The 13,721-nt window shown below is 44.0% G+C and overlaps 1 protein-coding gene across 1 annotated transcript in view; it reads left to right on the forward strand.

Moving 5' to 3' along the window:
• The first annotated feature begins 6,138 nt into the window (after nucleotides 1-6,138).
• LOC148152271 (retinol dehydrogenase 11-like) overlaps nucleotides 6,139-13,721 on the forward strand; it is a 44,554-nt gene continuing 36,971 nt past the window's right edge. The window contains exon 1 of the mRNA XM_087992164.1: nucleotides 6,139-6,407. Coding sequence (XP_087848290.1) covers nucleotides 6,230-6,407 — 178 coding nt within the window. The 5' untranslated portion in view covers nucleotides 6,139-6,229. The remainder of the gene's footprint in view (nucleotides 6,408-13,721) is intronic.

Below are 13,721 nucleotides of genomic sequence, written 5' to 3' on the forward strand. Positions count from 1 at the left end.
CTCCCCTCTGGAATTCAGCTCTTTTGGCCATGTTTGACCCAAGGCTGTAATGAGGTCAGGAGCTGAGTGACCCTGGTGGAACCCAAACTGGGCGTCACTGAGCAGGTTATTGCTGAGCAGGTGCTGCTTGATAGCTCTGTTGATGAGACCTTCCATCACTTTACTGATGATCAAAAGTAGACTGACAAGGCAGTAATTGGCCGCGTTAGAGTTGACCTGCTTTTTTATGTATAGAACATATTTGGGTAATTGTCAGTGTTATAACTGTACTGGAAGAGCGTGGCTAGGGGAGCAGTAAGTTCTGGAGCACAGGTCTTCAGTACTATTGCCAGAATGTTGTCAGGGCCCGTAGATTTTGCAGTATCCAGTGCCTCTAACTGTTTCTTGATATCATGTGGAGTGAATTACATTGGCTGAAAACTGGTATCTGTGATGCTGGGGATCACTGGAGGAGGCCAAGATGGATTATCCACTTGGCACTCCTGGCTGAAGATTGCTGTGAAAGCTTCAGCCTTATATTTTTGCACTGATGTGTTGGTTTCTTCCATCATTGAGGATGGAGATATTTGCCTCCTCGAGTGAGTTGTTTAATCCTCCACCACCATTCACGATTGGGCGTGGCAGGACTGCAGAGCTTAAATCTGATCCATCATTTGTGGGATGACTTAGCTCTGTCTATCATTTACTGTTAAAAATCATGCCCCACCAGGTTATATTTGGAAGCACTAGCTTTCAGGGTGCTGCTCCTTCATCAGGTAGCTAGTGGAACAGGATCATAAGACACCATTTATAGCAAAAGATCACAGTATCATGCAATTAAAATGACATATTGAACAACCCTAGATTGCTGTTAATTCTTTTCATCTTTTAGAATGGTTGCAGGTTTCGGTAATTAATATGTAAATCCCAGAACTTCTTTTAAGTCACATTCTCAAGATGACTTAAGGTTTTATTTAAAAAGGTGACGTCTCAGCTCAGACAATGCATTAAAGGTGTGAGGTTAGAGTCTGTCTGTATCCTAATCATGAGTCAGACTGGTTTTATTTCCAAAGTGGAATTTATAAAATGTTATATGGATTGACTGCCTGCAGGTTGTGTGCTTTTTTTCAGCAAAACAGCACCTCATGGGTTCTCAGTCTTGAGTTGCTGAATCTATTCGATGTCTGTCCCATTTAGCACGGTGAGAGAGCGACACAGCACAATGGAGGATATTTTCAGTGTGAAGGCAGTACTTCATCTCTACAAGGACTGTGCAGTGGTCACTCTTACCAATACTGTCATGGACAGATATATCTGCAGATTGGTAAGGAAGAGGTCAAGTATGATTTTTCTTTACCACCCATCACAGACCCAATCTAACAGAGAACCAGAGAAATGATACAGCACAGAAAGGATCATTCAGCCCATCTTGTCCACGCTTTCTCAAAGACCCCCAGATGCCCTTCCTAATCCCATCTTCCTGCACAAGGTCCGTGGACCTGCAGCTTACAGCACTTAGGGTAAAGATCCAGGGACATTTTAAAAGAATTAATTTGTGTCTGCCTCCACACCAACACAGGCAGCGAATTGCAGTCACCCATCACCCTCTGTGTAAAACAGGTCCTCACATCCTCTCTAATGCTTCGGCCACTGAGCTTGAATCTCTGACTCCTGGTTTTTGAACTCTCTGCCAAGGGAAATAGATTCCTCCTGTTTACTCGATCTCTAGCCCTCACAACTTTGTAACATGTAACCCCTTAGCCTTCTCTGTTCCAAGGAAAACAGCCCTGAGCTCTCCAATCTCACATTGGATCTAAAATTCTCCAACTCTGTAAACATTCCAGTAAATGCACTCTCTCCAAAGAAATTGCATCCTTCCTGTAATTCTCAGAACTGCACACAATACTCCATTACTGGCCTCACCAGTGTCTGATTCAGTTTCATCATTATATTCTGACTTTTATATTTTATACCTCTGCCACTGAAGGAGACCATTCCATATGCCTTCTTTACAACCTTACCCACCTGGACTACAACCTTACCCACCTGGTCTACAACCTTACCGACGTGGACTGCAACCTTACCGACCTGGACTACAACCTTACCCACCTGGACTACAACCTTACCGACCTGGACTACAACCTTACCGACCTGGACTACAACCCTACCCACCTGGTCTACAACCTTACCGACCTGGACTACACCTTACCGACCTGGACTACAACCTTACCGACCTGGACTACAACCTTACCCACCTGGACTACAACCTTACCGACCTGGACTACAACCTTACCGACCTGGACTACAACCCTACCCACCTGGACTACAACCTTACCGACCTGGACTACAACCTTACTGACCTGGACTACAACCTTACTGACCTGGACTACAACTTACCGACCTGGACTACAACCTTACTCACCTGGACTACAACCTTACCTACCTGGACTACAACCTTACCGACCTGGACTACAACTTACCGACCTGGACTACAACCTTACCGACCTGGACTACAATCTTACCGACCTGGACTACAACCTTACTGACCTGGACTACAATCTTACCGACCTGGACTACAACCTTACCCACCTGGTCTACAACCTTACCCACCTGGTCTACAACCTTACCCATCTGGTCTACAACCTAACCGACCTGGACTACAACCTTACCCACCTGGTCTACAACCTTACCCACCTGGTCTACAACCTTACCCATCTGGTCTACAACCTTACCTACCTGGACTACAACCTTACCGACCTGGACTTCAACCTTACCAGCTTGGACTACAACTTTTAGGGACCTGTGCACTCTAAAATCTCTCACTTCACCCACCCCATCAGTATATTCCTGTTTATTGTGTATTTCCCATTTACTGTTTGACCCCCCCCCCCCCCCCCCCCCACTTACCAGAGCTGAATTCAGTTCATCACTTTCCTGCCCACTCCACCAACCCATCTGTGCCAGAAAAACCAAAAAAACGGTTCCAAAAACAGAAGTTACTGGAAAAGCTCAGCAGGTCTGGCAGCATCTGTACCATTGTGGAGTTTACAGCTATCTTCAACCCAATCCACTGCACGGCTAATCTTTGTGAAATCTGCAAAATTTCCCAATTGTGCTGCCCATGTTCAAGTCCAAATCGATACTGTACAAAACAAACAGCAGAGGTCCCAGCACCAAGCCAAATGGAACACCACTTGAAACTGCTTTCCATTCGCAAACCATCGACCATTACCCTTTGTTTCCTGTCACTGAGCCAACTTTGGATCCAATTCATCACATTCCCCTGTATCCCATTGGATTTTATGTTTTTTGACCAGTCCGTCATGTGGGACCTTGCAAAACCGTGTGGACAACATCCGCTGCGTTGATTCTCTCTGTCACTTCCTCAAAGAATTCAATCAAATTTGTAAGGCATGACCTTCCCTTAGCAAAGCCAAGCTGACTATCCCTGGCCAGTCCATATTAATGGGCTAATGGTCGGTTACTTGGTAGTGTGGATGGGCAAAGGGATCTTGGTGTCCATGTACTCCGATCTCTGAAAGTTGCCACCCAGGTAAATAGTGCGGTGAAGAAGGCATATGGCGTACTGGCTTTTATTGGTAGAGGAATTGAGTTCCGGAGTCCTGAAGTCATGTTGCAGTTGTATAAGACTCTGGTGCGGCCGCATCTGGAGTATTGTGTGCAGTTTTGGTCGCCATACTATAGGAAGGATGTGGAGGCACTGGAACGGGTGCAGAGGAGGTTTACCAGGATGTTGCCTGGTATGGTAGGAAGATCGTATGAGGAAAGGCTGAGGCACTTGGGGTTGTTTTCATTGGAGAAAAGAAGGTTTAGGGGTGACTTGATAGAGGTGTACAAGATGATTAGGGGTTTAGATAGGATTGACCATGAGAACCTTTTTCCACGTATGGAGTCAGCTATTACGAGGGGGCATAGTTTTAAATTAAGGGATGGTAGGTATAGGACAGATGTTAGGGGTAGATTCTTTACTCAGCGAGTCGTGAGTTCATGGAATGCCCTGCCAGTAGCAGTGGTGGACTCTCCCTCTTTATGGGCATTTAAACGGGCATTGGATAGGCATATGGAGGATAGTGGGCTAGTGTAGGTTAGGTGGGCTTGGATCGGCGCAACATCGAGGGCCGAAGGGCCTGTACTGTGCTGTATTTTTCTATGTTCTATTATTCTGAATGACAGTTTATCCAATCTCTCAGGATTGATTCTCACAATTTTCCCACGATTAAAGTCAGACTAACTGGCCTATAATTGCTTGGCATTTCCTTTGTCCCCTTTTTAAACAATGGAACCACATTTGCGTTCCTCCAGTGCTCTGGCACCTCACTTGTGACCAGTGAAGATTGGAAAATAATTCTCAGAGCATCATCCTTCCTTCCGAACAGCGATGTCCTTTTGAACCAGACCAACCTGATCAGTAGTCCTGCTGCCAAGCCACTCTTGATAGTGGGCATTGAAATGCCCCACCCAGAGTAGATTTAGTGTCCTTGCCACCTTCAAAGCTTCCCAAGTGTTGTTCAACATGGAGGAGTACTGATTCATCAACCGAGGGAGGACATATGTGGTAATCAGCAGGAGATTTCTTTGCCTGTGTTTAACCTGATGCCAGGAGACTTCCTGGGGTCTGGAGTCAATGTTGAGGAATCCCAAGGCAACTCCCTCCCAACTGCATCCCACTGTGTCACCACCTCTGCTGGGTCTGTTCTGCCGGTGAGACAGGACATATCCAGGGATGGTGATGGTAGTGTCTGGGACTTTGTGAGGTATGATTCCATGAGTATGACTGTGTCAGGCTATTGCTTGACTAGTTTGTGAGACAGGATGGAAGTGGGTATTGTGAATACTGGGGATTAGAGTCAAGATTAGCACAGCAGGTCAGGCAGCATCTGAGGAGCAGGAAAATCAAAGTTTCGGGCAAAAACCCTTCATCAAAAGCCTTTGATCTAGTCTGTGAGACAGTTCTCCCAACTTTGGCATTAGCCTCCTGATATTTGTAAGGAGGACTTTGCAGAGTCAACAGGGCTGTTTCTGCTGTTGTCTTTTCCAGTGCCTAGGTTTGATGCCACGTGATCTGTCTGGTTTCATTTCTTTGTTGAGACTTTGTAGCGATTAGTACAACTGAATGGTTTACTAGGCTGCTTCAGATGGCAATTGAGAATCAGCCGCATTGCTGAGGGTCTGGAGTCACATGTCGTCAGACCGGATGAGGATGGCAGATGTCCTTCCCTGAAGGGCATTTGTGAACCAGATGGGTTTTTCTGTCAATTGGCAGTAGATTTTCTCGATGTTTTACTGAATTCTTATTCTACTGTTTGCTGTGTGGGGGATTGAAACCGGGGTCTCCAGAAAATTCACTTGGTCTCTGGATTACAATTGGCTCCCCTAGTCAGCAGATTACTGTTCGGAGGGTGGGATGCAGTGAAGATGGGGGAGATGTAGCAGGAAGTGAGGGATTAGGAGGAGGTCTGTGATGGGGGAGGGCAGGTGCTTTGTTTCAGGATTGCATTTTAGACCAATTAGAGTGATCTCTTGCCAGCAACATTTATAATCCTGAGAATTCACCATTATGGACATTATCGACAATAACAAACAGCTTTGCACGTGAAAGGGCGTGAGAGAATCTGAATGTGGTTCAAGATCATTTAAAAATACTTTAAAACTGAGATGAGGAAACTTCTATTTCAGAGGTTTAGGAGATTTCAGAATCCCCTTGATGTCCAAGGGGGGTTAAAGGTGATTGGGGATTTGCAGGAGTGTAGAGTTAAGGTTAAAATCAGATCAGTTTATCGAATAGTAAAGCAATCTTGTCCCTTGTTGGTGTTACCAAGCAAAGAAGTAAGATGCTCCAATGTTGGCTGTGATATCTGGCAAGCTGTCTATCCTCAAGGGTCACTGGAAGGTTAACCCTGCTTTCTCTCCACAGCTGCTGCCAGACCTGCTGAGTTTCTCCAGCAATTTCTGGGGTTTTGTTTGTTTCTGATTTCCAGCCTCTTTTGGCTTTTTAGCCTCGAGCTGATCTGGATGCATTTCCATTCGTTATAATTTGTAAACAAGTTCTATGACGTTGTTCGTCCAACAAACCAAACGCCTCTTGGCAGGATCCCACCTCCTTTGCAAATCCTGATTGATAGTTTAAGACCTAACAGAAGTTTCGAATTTGCAAGTTTAATTGTTCAGACATCAGCGCCTCCGCCCCCGTGCACAAACATTACTCTGTACACGCTCACTCAGGAAAAGCATGGAACTAACTCAGCTCTGTGCTCAGCTCCTTTCACTGATCTCTCATCCTGTCTGGTTCGCCGTCTCTGTGCTTCTGTACTTTATTGTCAGGCTACTGAAGAAGGGGTCATGGAAACCGAGACAGTGTCCAGTGAATCTCAGCGGCAAAACGGCCATTGTCACTGGAGCAAACACAGGTAAGAGTTTTCCATGAGATTCCCCTTCCCCTCTCAGTGCAGAATTCCCCAATCATCCGCACCAGGGACTGGACACACTGTCTTGCTGGTTTTAAAAAAAAGTGAAACGGAAGCCCTTGCGCTTGGGACAAGTCCCTGGATACTACACCCAACAGGTCCTCCCTCAAGAAAGTTCGTTCGAATCTTAATTTTAATGATTTTTTTTTCTGAGTTAAACTCAGCAAAACAGACGATTTGCAAACGAAATGTTGCGATGGAATCTACATTTTAACGAGTCATAGATCTCCTCAGAGAGATTCCTGCACTCAACTGACAGCCTTCCAGACGCCAGAGCAGTTCTTAGTTGCACATCAAGTAAATACACAACAGTTCCAGTCCTCAGACGCTGTACATTTTTGTTTTGTATTTCAAAAGTATACTTAATTCCTAAAACAAAACTTTGTCTCTCTACATTGACACAAAAGCAGTTCTGTTCTGTACAGTTACACATCAAGTAAATACACAAAACCAAAGACCTCTCTTACACATACAGTCCAATATTTATACAGACTATACCGTCCCGCTGACAACTCAGCAAAATACCTGGATGGTCAATATACAGACTTGTGCAGATATGTATAGTTTAAGACCTAACAGAAGTTTCGAAATTGCAAGTTTAATTGTTCAGACATCAGCGCCCCCGCCCCCGTGCACAAACATTACTCTCTACACGCTCTTAAACCTGCACATATGTATAGCATCACCAATTGCATAGATATCAAAATAATTTTGATAAAGTATATTTTTGAAATAAAAATAATACTTGATATACTGGGAGGGTCGGATAACTGAACGGACCCCCATTTACCTTCAGCTGAAAGACCCCATTACAGTACAAAATCTGCAGCTGATGGGATATCAAAAGACTTGTGTCTGCCTGATGTCTTCCCGAACCTCCCAAAGTGATCTCAAGTTGAAGTGCTATTTTGAAACGTTCCCACGGAATGACAGAATTCATTCTACACTAATTCTCTGAACATTTTGACTCAGTGACAAAGACTTGTTTTCACCCAAACCCTTGTGTTTAGTTTATATCCAAATAACCCTTCTGATGTATATTATCATAGAATTCCTACAGTGTGGAAACAGGCCATTTGGCCCAACAAGTCCACACCAAACCTCCAAAGAATATCCCACCCAAAACCCATTCCCCCTACTCTATTACTCTACATTACTGACTAATGCACCTTACCTGCACATATCTGAACACCATGGGCAATTTAGAATGGCCAATTCACCTAACCTGCACACATTTGGACTGTGGGAGGAAAGCAGAGCATCCAAATGAAACGCATGCAGACACGGTGAGAATGTGTAAACTCCACACGGACAGTCACCTGAGACTGGAATCGAACCTGGTGCTGCAAGGCAGCAGTGCTAACCACTGACCCAGGTAAAAACAAGGGCTGCAGATGCTGGAAACCAGATTCCAGACTAGAGTGGTGCTAGAAAAGCACAGCAGTTCAACAGGAAAATTGACGTTTCAGGAATAGAGGCAGCGTGCCCACCCACTCCCAGTGCGACTCCAGCACTATAGAGACAAACAAATGATGCTGGAAGCCTCTAGAGCACTGGGAAAGGATCCACAGGGGCTGTGATATATAAAGGATCATGAATTATGCTTTTCCAAGACTTCTCTCCAATCGTGATTTGTAAGAGGAAGAATTTCAATGAGGTAAAAAAAACAGTTGAAGGACTTGAATATCCAATATTCCGTCAGTTATCCGGTGATACTGCGTTTTAGCCACGGAGGGTCCGTGTTCAATTTTGACTCACCGGAAAAGGCAAAGGACTTCTTGGAGGCTCTGAAATAGACTGGCTTAAACTATATGTTTATTTTGTTTTTTTTCTCTGTAATTTGCCTGGTTAACCTGGTTGTTGGGGTGGGAGCACTGTCTTGGGGTTTTTTTTTAATGTCGGGGTCATAATTGTTTCCTGTTTTCTTCTTTTTCTCTCTCCTCTCCCTTCTCTCTCCCGTCCCGTCATCCTTTGTTTCCCTGTTTTGTTTTTCTTATTATTTCCTTTTGTTTTCCTTTCCTGGTGTGGGATGCAGGGGGTGGAGGTGGTTGGAGGAAGCAAGGAGAGGTTACATTATTTTGTTGTACTCGGAGTGTCTCGGGTTGTATTATGGAGGGGGCGGGTTGAGTGCCCACTTTTAACTTTCTTGCTATAAGATTTTTTTTCTTAGTTTGTGTTGTCTGGGGCGAGGGCATGGCTTCAGCTAGAAGGAGCCATGGAGCGGCTAATGGGTGGTATGAGCGCCCCCTGTGGGCAAGGGGGAAAGTCTCCTTTCATTCGTTTTATATGTTAGTTTGTTGTAGAAGTAGCTGTTAGAAGTTTTGATTTGGTAGTTATGGAAGTTGTATTTTTAAATTTATACGAACAGTTCATGGTTTTCACTCGGTGTGCTACGAGTGGGGTTCTTCCTCTCGGGGAGTCACAGACTGTTTCGGATGGTGCACCTGAAATGTTAAGGGGAGTCACTCACCAATTAAGTAAAAGAAGATACTGTCATGCCTTAGAAAAGAGAGGGTTGATGTAGCCTTGCTGCAAGAAACACATTTAACTGATAAGGAGCATTTGAAGTTGCAACAGGGAGGGTTCGGCCAGGTGTTTTTCTCATCCTTTAATTTGAAAAGTAGAGGAGTTGCCAAAATCATCCGGAAAGACCTCCCATTTCAAATGTTAGGCCAAATCAAGGATGAATGTGGGCAATTTATATTCTTAAAGCTTTAATACATGGAGAGGAATATGGGATTTTGAATGTATATTGCCCTTCGGCACATCCTCTCAAATTTTTAACGGATGCGCTTTCCAGGTTGATGGCTTTTGGGCATGTCACACAATTATAGGGGGAGACTTTAATCATATTATTCACTCCTAGGTGGACAGGATGCCCAGGGGTCTCACAGGTATGTCTCTGCAATCCAGGCAGTTGGTGGACCTGAACAGGGTGTTGGGGTTGGTGGACGTGTGGAGATGTCTTTACCCTGAAGATAGGGATTTCACCTATCTATCTAACCCATATAAGTGCTTACTAGAATTGACGTGTTTTTTGTCCCATTGACCTTTTTGAACTCGGTGCTGTCTTGCACAATAGGGAACGTAACCTTTTCTGATCATGTGGCAGTGTACATGGAGGTCAGGCTGGTGGTAGTGGGATGTGCTTCCAGCACTGCAGCATGGACCCTTTCCTCCTGAAAGATAGCAAGTTTGTAAAGTATTTGTCGTGGGAATTTAAAATCTTGTGGGATATTAGTTTAGATACAGCCAGTAATCCATCGGTGCTGTGGGAGACTGCTAAGACCTATGCATGGGGTTTGATTATTTCTTACTCTGCGACCCGGAAGCGACAGAGGGGAGAACAGCAATGTTTGCTCGAGGCTCACCTGAAGGCGGCTGAGTTAGCATACTTTGACAGACCATCTATAACTAACTTGCAGTGGATTACAGCCCTTAGGGCTACTTTGAATGCTGCACTCACCCAAACAGCAAAAGAGGGAAATCTCTTTTGTGAAACAGAGATTATTTGAGTACGGTGATAAACTGGGTAGATATCTAGCGTACTTGGCCAGAAAGAAGAATCGCCCCCCAGTCTATCACACCCATCAGAGAGAGTGCTGGGACTCTTGTAATGTTAAAAAGATTAATGCAGTATTTAGAAAGTTTTACTCTGAGCTGTATCAGTCGGAGGGCTGTGAGGTCAGAATGATGAGGCTGGAATCCTTTTTTAGGATCCTGGACCTTCCGGGTGTAACCTCAGAGCAGGTGTCCTTTCTGAATGCCCCCCTGACAATTCAGGAAGTACAGGAGACAGTGAGACTGCTCCTGAGTGGTAAAGCGCCCAGACCAGATGGATTTCAGAGTGAGTTTTATAAGGGGTTTATTGACTTCTTGGCTGGGCCACTCTTGGATATGTACAATTATTCATTCATTCAGTCAGGATGAATGAATAGCCTCCCATCCTATTCAAGAGAAGCAAATATCTCTCTTATCCTGAAGAAAGAGAAAGCCCCAGAGGATTGCACTTCGTACAGGCTTATATCATTACTGAACATGGATTTTAAAATTCTTTCAAAAATGCTGGTGTTAGGGCTGGAGAGGATATTGCCTTTTATTGTAAAGGAGGATTAGACAGGTTTTATTAAGAGTCGTAGGTCTACCAACAACGTTAGAAGAGTATTAAATATGGTCCAAATATGCCAACAAAGAGCAATACCGGGTTTGGTAGTCTCCCTAAACGCAGAGAAAGCATTTGATCGGGTGGAGTGGCAGTACCTCTTTTACGTTATGGAACGGTTTGGTCTTGGAGAAGTTTTTACCAAATGGGAGGCAGTGTTGTAGAGTGATCCGAAAGCAGCAGTTCTCACTAATGGTATACGGTCAGATAGGTTTAGTGTCAGCAGAGGCTGCCATCAAGGGTGCCCTCTCTCACCACTATTATTTACATTGGTGAGTGAGCCACTGGTGGAAGCCATTCAGACAATCCCAATTTATCTGCCCCAGAGGTAGGGTCAGGCAGGCAAAAAATTACCCTCTATCCAGATGATGTCCTTCTCTTTTTAACTGTTCCAATGACATCTTAATACAAGTGATTAATGTATTTGTCCTGTTGTCAGGGCATAAAATTAATTCCATGAGGTGGGAGGCCATGCCTGTGGGAGACCTTACTGGAAATCCGATTTTGGGGATGGAACCTGTTTCCCTTTCTGGTGGTGACAGGGAGGTTTCCTGTATGCAGGAATTTTTAATACCCTGGTCTTCAATCAATTATATAAAGCTAACTATTTGCAGTTGCTAGAGAAGATAAGGCAGGACCTTCGGCGCTGGGAAGATCTTTCAATATCTTGGTTGGGCAGAATTGCTCTGGTTAAAATGAATGTTCTTCCTCATTTATTATATCCCATGGGAATGCTCCCTTTGATGCTGACCAGGCAAACACTGTGCAGGCTTTACAGTTGGTTCAGATCTTTTATCTGGCGTCATAGGCGGCCTCTTATTAAGCTGGATAAATTGTAGCTTCCACAGGGGAGGGAAGGTTTGGATTTTTCAGACTTTAGGAAATATCAATTGAGTTCCTTACCATCCGGTGTGGCTTACTGGGCTTGCCAGGACCCCCCGATCAATCTGGTTGGACATTGAAGCCTCCGAGACAAAATGCCCCCTCATTAATTTGTTGTTTATGGACATGACGAGAATCGTTATGGAACACTGCAAAAAGCCGATTGTCCATAACACGGTTAAAGCAAGGAGAATGATGCAGCAAGGTGAGAACAACTTACAAAAAACTTCCCTTTTCACACCCGTAGTAGGCATGTTGGGATTCCAGCCGGGGTTAATGGACTCTGGCTTTAAGTTCTGAGAGTCTAGGGGAATCTCCTGTCTGGGAGATTTATTTGACGGGGAGGTAATGATGTCTTTCAAGCAGCTGAATCAGAACTTTGAGCTACCTAGGAGAGATCTCTTTCGTTACTTCCAGGTTAGGGACTTTATACAAAAAAAGCCTACATCGATGGTTAGTCCCTGCAAGTCGGATATGGAAAGGAGAGTGCTCCAGTCTATGGGCACTCTCTCGGTCAGCACCCTCTGTCGCTTGCTAGGAAGTAATGTTTGAAAGGACATTGAGCAGCTCTGCAGAATCGGGACTCAAGAATTGGGGGTGGAAATTTCATCAGAGACGTGGGAGGATATTTTGGAGAACGTTAGGAAGATTTCAATTTGTAACAGGACCCAGGCTATCCAACTGAAGGTACTCAACAGGGCTCATTTGGCACCGGAACGGTTTGTGAAATTCAAGACAGAAGTGTCCCCAGTGTTCCTCAAATATAAAATGGAGGTTGGTACTCTTACTCATTTTGGAAGAGATTTTGGGAACTGAGGTTAAGTTGGATCTGGTGTCCCTCCTTTTGGGTCTTCCAAATCTTCCCTCTCTGGACGCAATTGTTTAATATTCTTTCATTTTGTGCGAGAAAGAACATTCTAATGAGCTGGTGAATCCCCCGGGACTTTCGGGCTGGTGTAGATTAGTTATGGAGCACATCCCCCTGGACTTCCTTATGAGGAAGGTGCACCAGGAAACTGAACTGTTTTATTGAACATGGTGGCCATTTTTGAATTATATTGATGCAGACGTGTTGGCTATATTGACCAGGGCCTTAGTGTCGTCATGACGGCTATGACTGGCAGTCTGGGAGACCCTGGGGGGGGGGGGGAAGAATCCTGTGTTTGCTCACTAATGCTCCCAATGGTGGGGAGCTTTGGTGGGATTGCACCTAGTGTAGAACTTAATTGAATATAATTTAAGTTACCTTGATATCACTTGGTTTAATTTTATTTTGGTTATTTTTTCTTTTTTCTTTTTTTCCTCTAGTTATTTATTGAATTGTAGTTTTTGTAGGGTTTTTCTTTTTCTCTCTCATGTTAGTGGAGTAAAGCAGTAATTTGTTTACTGTTATTGTCATTATATTATAAAGTTGCCACTCTATTTTGTAGTGATTCTATAATTTTGTAAAAAAACTTAAAAATGTTTTTCTCAATTAAAAAATTGACAAAAAAATACAAACTAATGTTAGCAGAAAGAAAATTAAATTCAAAACATTTGCTTTCAGTCCCATTCCCACAAAAGACAAACAAACTCAGTTAAAGGATAAATAAAAGAAAATAAAAAATATCTTGCCACACTGCTTAAATACCCTTCATGATGTGTTGGTCACAGACAGAAGTGTGGACTGTTTTCCAAAACACTGACAGGAATCACCTTCTCAGTTCACCCAGGCAAAGATAGCAACTGTCCTGGTGCTTTCCTCTCTTTGGGAAGTTGAGCTATCAGATCAGGCAGGGAGATTTCAAACTCTGCGCTGTCTCAGCAGCATCCCAGAACCAACTCTCAGAAAGCATAGTTCAAAACAATAACATGTAAATTCGGAATAAAAAATGAAAGAACTGCAGATCCCGTAAATCTGAAACAAAACCAGAAAATGCTGAAAAAGCTCAACAGGTCTGGCAGCATCTACAGAGAGGAATCAGAGTTAACATTTCAGGTTGATTGACCCTTCCTCAGAACTTTGAATTCTTGTTCCTGATCGACTGATTGAGGACTCAGTCACTATTCAATAACAAACAGAGCAGGACTTATACACTTAATGGTAAGGTCCTGGTGGTGTTGCTGAACAGAGACTTTGGAGTGCAGGTTCATAGCTCCTTGAAGATGGAGTCACAAATAGATAGGATAGTGAAGAAGGTGTTTAGTATGTTTTCCTTCATTTGGTCAGAACA

Source organism: Chiloscyllium plagiosum, unplaced genomic scaffold (genome assembly GCF_037043375.1).
Source record: "Chiloscyllium plagiosum isolate Xiang-an unplaced genomic scaffold, Cpla_swu_hap1 HiC_scaffold_1, whole genome shotgun sequence".
Taxonomy (NCBI): Eukaryota; Metazoa; Chordata; class Chondrichthyes; order Orectolobiformes; family Hemiscylliidae; genus Chiloscyllium; species Chiloscyllium plagiosum.